Source organism: Neoarius graeffei, chromosome 15, assembly GCF_027579695.1.
Source record: "Neoarius graeffei isolate fNeoGra1 chromosome 15, fNeoGra1.pri, whole genome shotgun sequence".
NCBI classification, from domain to species: domain Eukaryota; kingdom Metazoa; phylum Chordata; class Actinopteri; order Siluriformes; family Ariidae; genus Neoarius; species Neoarius graeffei.
Genome location: NC_083583.1, coordinates 41931410 through 41939219, shown reverse-complemented (window position 1 = coordinate 41939219; position 7810 = coordinate 41931410). Strand labels below are relative to the sequence as shown.

Below are 7810 nucleotides of genomic sequence, written 5' to 3'. Positions count from 1 at the left end.
TTGTACCTTTAATATGCCTCTTTTACCCAGAAAGGTCCATAAATGTTATTAAAGTGCACTACATCCACACCAAAAGACACTGATTTTAATTTTGTAATTATTATTTTACATCATTTATTCTAGCATTATATAATTTTATATATTATTATTATTGTAATTAAGGATGTAGTTTTCTTTATATTTTAATATTAAGCTTCATGTACACTACCGTTCAAAAGTTTGGGGCCACTTTGAAATGTCCTTATTTTTGAAAGAAAAGCACTGTTCTTTTCAATGAAGATCACGTTAAACTAATCAGAAATCCACTCTATACATTGCTAATGTGGTAAATGACTATTCTAGCTGCAAATGTCTGGTTTTTGGTGCAATATCTCCATAGGTGTATAGAGGCCCATTTCCAGCAACTCTCACTCCAGTGTTCTAATGGTACAATGTGTTTGCTCATTGCCTCAGAAGGCTAATGGATGATTAGAAAACCCTTGTACAATCATGTTAGCACAGCTGAAAACAGTTGAGCTCTTTAGAGAAGCTATAAAACTGACCTTCCTTTGAGCAGATTGAGTTTCTGGAGCATCACATTTGTGGGGTTGATTAAATGCTCAAAATGGCCAGAAAAATGTCTTGACTATATTTTTTCTATTCATTTTACAACTTATGGTGGTAAATAAAAGTGTGACTTTTCATGGAAAACACAGAATTGTCTGGGTGACCCCAAACTTTTGAACGGTAGTGTAAATTAATTCTGAAAAAGCCATTTGGGAGAATTAATCAAGGTGTATTTTATTATTGTACCTCCAAGTGAAAGATACACCCTAAAGGGGCTTTCTGAGTGCAGTAGTTTATGATGTTAAGCTGTAGTAAAGGCAATATTGATAGGTTAAACTAAGCATAGTTTGTTGTTTACACCATAGGTTTCAACAATGAACATACGGATGAGTGGTGAATCAAATGAATTCAAACTCGCGCACGATGACGCACTTCAAAAGAATCGAATCCGTAAAACGAGTCATCACGTCCATCACTAGTTTCCAGAGCAGGGAAAAGACTGCTCCACCTGAAGAGAGCCATGGAGGAGGTTTATGATGGTAGTGTTCAACTCACATCTGTTATCACTCACTTGTTAACCTTAGAGGTGACCAACACATTAATATAACCTAATGTACATTATCACTGTAACTGGTTAACCACAGAGATGACCAAAACATAAAAAAAACACACACACTGTAAGATACCACTGTAGCTGGTTAGCAGGTACACTCATTCAGTACAAAATCGGGTTAACTTGTTAACCAGAAAGACTGCTGAATAGATTTTCCTGCAATACTTCGCCTTACTACACTTTTAATGCAACCCTGACCAGAATAAAGATCACATGAATGAATGAGAGGTGAAAGCAGGCACACAGGGGTGATATTCATACATTAAAGGCATTGGATATCATGTTAATTTAGTTACCCATTAATTTAACACTCAAGTTGCACCGTAAGTGCTGATAAATGAAACATTTTAAAACAATTACTTATATCATTAAGATGATTAAAAACACACACACACAGAGGACGGTGGTGGTAATTGCACTCCAAGCTATTTATTATAACAGCTGACACCTTATAAATGACCTTATTTATAAGTGGCAAACTTTAATAACAGCTAATTAATTCTCTTCTTACTGAACAGCACTGACACTGACTTCATGCAGAATGGAGAAAGAATGCTGAAGATCACAGTCCATACTAGAACACAGCAAAGCATATAGTTCCCAAATCCCACCTGATTTAACCTGTCAGGTAATTACTCAGGCCTTTTTTTTTTTTTAAACCTGGAATTGAAATGTGTTGCAAATACAGGGGTTTAACTTGGGCTTGGGGGTGAAGTTAGTGCTGCTTTCATGGGTTCCAACCTTGTGGACAGAATAACATTCAAATTGTCTCACATGTAACAGTCACTATTACTGAACCATTTAAATAAGTTCTCAATCTGGGTTTAAGGGAGAAGGATTTAATTTATCGAATGACAATTGGATACAACAGATTCACAGTTTCAGTTTTGCCAAGATACATGATACAACAAAGCCTTCAAAGAATGAACACATTTAGCTAAATTTGATCAAATGTATATACACAGCAGTTAACATTTGTCTTGATTGAAACCATTTTTCAATAATAGGTGTGAAACTAGGGCGGCACGGTGTAGTGGTTAGAGCTGCCGCCTCACAGCAAGAGGGTCCGGGTTCAAGCCCCGTGGCCGGCGAGGGCCTTTCTGTGTGGAGTTTGCATGTTCTCCGCGTGGGTTTCCTCCGGGTGCTCCGGTTTCCCCCACAGTCCAAAGACATGCAGGTTAGGTTAACTGGTGACTCTAAATTGACCGTAGGTGTGAATGGTTGTCTGTGTCTATGTGTCAGCCCTGTGATGACCTGGCGACTTGTCCAGGGTGTACCCCACCTTTCGCCCATAGTCAGCTGGGATAGGCTCCAGCTTGCCTGCGACCCTGTAAAAGGATAAAGCGGCTAGAGATAATGAGATGAGGTGTGAAACTATATTACATCATTATAACCATTATGCCAGGCTTTGCCATGAATTTAAATTTCCATGAGATGTAAATTTATCTATACATCATTGTTGCCTTTTAAGGCACTGTTTGACACTCTGGAGTGTTAAAAAGGTTGAACCAACAGATTCACTCTTACACTGTATATTATTACCAATAAGATATCAAACAGTGAAACAAATGATTTTCACATTTACACTTAATTTTTTTTTTAAATTACATGACTTAAATTAATGTGGCCATGAAGTTCATATACAGTACCAGTCAAAGATTTGGACACACTCATTGATAGTAATGAGTAACTGTGTCCAAACCTTTGACTGGTACTGTCAGTGTAACTGTTCCAACTCTAATGCTAAAAAAGTTCCATTCATTATTTGCACAAATGCATCAGACAACATTCAAAGCCAACAATATGTATAACTGTCTTCTCATATTCCAAACTATTTATGTTCTCCAGTTAGAGTCAACTGCCCTCATGCACAGTATCATAAATACAATTTCCCAAGCTCAATGTTGGATAGTCAAGCTTCAGACTTGTTTCTCTACTTTACCCTTTTATCATGGTTGAAGAAAAGTCACTTTTAGTGGTCTAAAGTGGTGAATTCTTCATTCCTTGAAATACAACGAGTCATCAAAGATTAAAGCCAGAGACACAGAGAAACATCTTGAACCTTTGGGTTGAGATTGTAAGATGATCGCAGCTAGGGCTAATACAGTCAGTACAATGTAGGGATAAAGACTAGACAGTTTCTCTGCCAGGAGAGTGTCCTTCCTCTCCTTTACACATGGCTCCTCCAACCTCTTCCCCACAGGACTAGGTGTTACTTTGCAGTGACTGCTTGCCCTATCCCGCTCTGCTCAAGTTCTGCAATCACAGACATGTGTTTGAACTCCGCCGGTCTATGGTTGAACGTCTCTACTAGTTGAAAAGTTTCATGTCTCTGTGCTGCATAAAATAACTGCACCTGATTGGCCAAACACTGAGCTTCAAGAACAGTCTGGAGAACAAGAGCACAAGAAAGAACATACAATATGCAGAACATGTATGGAAGACAAATAGCATACTCTCAAAGGAACTTTAAATTTAGGAAAAAAAAATTCCCACTTCAGTTTTAAACTGAAGCAGAGTGTCCAATATTGTTTTTAACTAACAGAAGCCAATTTACCATAACACAAACTCCATGAATAAAATTTTAACTATAAATTTCACTATTAGCCAAACTATTCCTTTACCAACAGTATTAGCCAAACACTTGAGTGTGCTACTCACAATAAACTTGCTATCCATTTCAGCAGTCATGAGCACAATGTCCTTGTCCTGCTTCAGGTCTGAGTAGTGGTACAGAATTAGCTGGCTAGAAGCGTTTTCTCCCAAAGTCTGGAAGGAAAATCAACAATGTGCTTTAAGAGACAGTAGGCCATAGACTGGGATGTAACTTAGTCCATCTGCAGAACTTTTTACCTGAACGTTGATAAGAGAGGTGAAGTGTAGCTCCTGACCTGCCCACTGACCCAGAAAGAATTCATATCCTTCTTTTCGGGGCAGAGCGTATAGAAACTGATGGAGAAACAAGGTTCATGCAAATTAATCATCTCATTATCTCTAGCTGCTTTATCCTTCTACAGGGTCGCAGGCAAGCTGGAGCCTATCCCAGCTGACTGCGGGCGAAAGGCGGGGTACACCCTGGACAAGTCGCCAGGTCATCACAGGGCTGACACAGACAACCATTCACACTCACACCTACGGTCAATTTAGAGTCACCAGTTAACCTAACCTGCATGTCTTTGGACTGTGGGGGAAACCGGAGCACCCGGAGGAAACCCACGCGGACACGGGGAGAACATGCAAACTCTGCACAGAAAGGCCCTCGCCGGCCACGGGGCTCGAACCCGGACCTTCTTGCTGTGAGGCGACAGCGCTAACCACTACACCACCGTACCGCCGCAAATTAATCAATTAATTAATAATAAATTAAGAGTACCTAAGGGCATTTTTAAATGTGATTTTGATAACTTGTACAAACTGATGTCATAAAAAATACATTGCAAATTTTTTGATGTACATTCAAAATGATTTAGTTCTAATCCAAATAAAACAAATATGCCCAAAACAAACTGTATTTTTTTTTTCTCCAGCTGAAACCCAACAACAGATCCCTAACGTGGACGAGAAGATTTCATTGTAGTTTTTTAATACAATACTGCCACCTTGTGGTCAAATGGTATTTTATCATCACCACCACGTCTATCTCAGGTTCCAGAACTTGGTCCGGAAAAACCCCTGTCCGACACATTAGTGTATTCCCTAATCCAAATAACTCCAAAATTAATTAGCTAATTAACACCCTCCTTTTGTTGAAGTGTGTTAGAGCAGAGAAACACTACAATGTGCATGACACATACTCGAGGATCAGGGTTGGGATCCTGTGACATAAATGATATTATTGCTGGAGATCTCAGGGTCCTGTAGGTTTCATTGGGTTAGCCATCTACACATATGGAGCTTCAAACTTACACAGTTCACACTCGTGTTTCTTATTTGAAGATGTTAATGGGAGAAGGTACAGCTACTACTTGAACAGGTGACTGAAATAAATGTGCACCTTAACACCTATTAGTCTGTTTGCGGAGTCTGAACCAAAGCAAAATTGATCCTGCTTTTTTAGGTCACATGTTGGTTTAGGTTAGTTTCAGTGTTTGTTTTTGTCCAAATATCCAGAGCACACAGAATTTCTGCAGCTCTACAGTTCTGCCTTTTGGTTCAGTTTGTGTCTCACAACTCATTTTCACAACTTGCTGTGTTGTTTGCCTAAAATTAAACAATGTACCAAACTCTGCCTATGTGAATGCACCCTTAGGGTTCCAGGACAATTAAATAAACATGGCCATCTTAAAGATACCAATACTGTACATCTTACCGTTGGGCATAACTTGGCACGGTTGATCATCATCTCAAATGTTGAACCCTGAAGTATAAAAAGTATTTAGTTACTGTGAAATCTTAGCTGTCTAGCTGAATGTGACATTGTGCAATTTAAAAAAAAAAATGTATTTAATTAAATGCTTCATCACTTTACCAAATATCCTCTAAATCCAATTATTTGACCATGCACTGGCAAACTAAAGAAATGAGCTTACTTACCGGTATAACAGCACTGATTGTGTCTTTTGCTGAGAAGTAGTTCATCCAGAGCTACAGAAAGGATAATATCTTTTTAATGTTTCAATTAGTAACTAATAAATTTAAGTTGCCATTGCCATGTCCAAAATATTCTCCATGAACTAATCATACATACAGTATATCTAGAATATATTTTATTAATGTTTCAATCAATAAACAAAGCTGCCACCTCTCCAATTTCTGGACCCGGTTTGTCCTTCACCATGTCAAGGTTGAGTATTGAATCTAAGGTCTGTCACAAAAACAAAACAGAAAATAATTCAGAAATCCAGAACTAAATTAATCTTAGTTAAGGATATGCAAAGTTCTGCTACCTTGTTTTTGGTAAAACCTCCAGGTCCAGCTTTATCTCTCTTATCTTTCTAAAAAAAGACAGTAAAAATATTCCACATTAAAAGAAGGCATGAATACATTCTAATATACTAGAAGAGTACAGGTTATGTAAACTTACGTGAAACGAATGAATAAAAACATGTCTTTGTTTCAGCTGTCAGTTACCTCCTGCTCCATTAGTTTAATGAAGTCAGCTTGTTTTGAATGTCCAACAGGTTCCTTCTTTATCTCACTGCACTTCTCAAGTCGGGCTTTGTATTCCCGAGGTTTGGTGCTGGAGATACAATTAAAAAAAAAAAGGCATGATTCTCATCCATAAACGTAGAGATTATTATACATAAATACATAGATAAATCTACATGATATGCACTTTTATTAAACATGAAATCTAATAGTTATAAATATAACTCTGCCACCCTATGATTCATTTTATTCAAGTCATATTTATTCATATGAAAACATATAGAGGCAAATTGCTTAAATCTAACATAATGCACAACATATGCGCTTAAACGAATATGATTAAAAAATATATTATAAAAGGACAGGATTGATATTAGTGTTGTAGTACTAGAGCAAGGTTGTATATAATTTGCATTACCTCCGTAGTGTTCTGATCTTCTCTTCATATTTACTATAATACGGGTTTTCCTCTAATTCCGGTTCCTTGTTCATAGAAAAAGTTCTGAGTTGATTCGGCACAAGCCCAGGAATGAGCGGTCGGATCCCCGCGGCTCTCACTGCTAACATCCCACGGTACAAACAGGCCATTTGCACCATGGCCGCCGCCATCTTCTCCCCGTCGCACATCAATAGTGTTCCGGGTGATTTCCGGCAGGTTATTGGTTCCGCTTAAACAACAGGACCTATCCGAAAAACACCACGGTGATGAGAGTCTCCTGTATACACATTGTTATAAGTAAATACAAATAAAAAACAAAACCGAAAAAATATACTAAAGTTCGACCTAAGCCTAAAAACCATCAAATACCCATTTGTATACCAAAATAGGAAATAACCGAGAATAATCACAAAGTGAGAAAAATCTTAAGCAAGTACTCAGAAGCTTTTAAAAGATGTTTTATTTTATTCTTAAATTTTACTTTACATTTTGCTTACATTTTACATTTTAAACTAAGTTATTTTGCACAGAAATATAATTTACGCAATTTTCCATATTATTCCAAAATGTCGCCCACTTGATAAAAAATGGCGCCTAAAGTTTGCACTGGAAGAGTAATGCTGCGTTCATGTGCTATGGGAAGATGATATTTTCCAGTTGGGAAGTGGTATTTACCAGTGTGTTGTGTTCACATGCTTTTGTTGTTGTTGACAAATTAAAGATGGTGGACCAGATTCAAGTTAGCAATAGTTAGTTAGCTATCGTTAGCAATAGCGTCTGCTCTGGATAGGTAAAAACAAACCATAACAACACATTTTTAAATGAAACGGATTTCTAACGTATTATATTACACTTGTTAATGACGCAACATTGCATAGACACAAAAAACTACCCACTAGTACTAGTAAAAAAAACTTTAGTAGCGTACAATGCTTAACATTCAAGTGTCTTGTACCGCTCGCCGCCATGTTGAAAAGGTTAAAGTTCATCTCATCTCGGCAACTCGTGTATCAAAATTTTCTACGAGTTGCCCAGTGGAAAATACCACAAGAGGGGGCGTTCATGTGTGCTTTCCATGTCGGCGTTTGGCATTTACCATAATTCCCATAGCACATGAAGGCAGC

General features: G+C 37.8%; 1 protein-coding gene across 2 annotated transcripts; it reads right to left on the bottom strand.

The window, feature by feature from the left end:
* Nucleotides 1–1592: 1592 nt before the first annotated feature.
* On the bottom strand, nt 1593–6874 carry atpaf1 (ATP synthase mitochondrial F1 complex assembly factor 1). 2 transcript variants are annotated; one of them, XM_060940527.1, is made up of 9 exons: nt 6666–6874; nt 6230–6338; nt 6046–6093; nt 5901–5963; nt 5693–5743; nt 5469–5516; nt 4013–4108; nt 3821–3928; nt 1594–3548 (listed from the first exon to the last, which is right to left on the bottom strand). In XM_060940527.1, the coding sequence occupies exons 1-9, from the start codon at nt 6872–6874 to the stop codon at nt 3372–3374; spliced, it is 909 nt and encodes a 302-aa protein (XP_060796510.1). In that variant the 3' UTR covers nt 1594–3371. The 2 variants fall into 2 exon arrangements, with proteins under 2 accessions (XP_060796511.1, XP_060796510.1); XM_060940528.1 differs by lacking the exon at nt 6666–6874 and having other exon boundaries at nt 1593–3548; nt 6183–6269.
* Nucleotides 6875–7810: the final 936 nt, after the last annotated feature.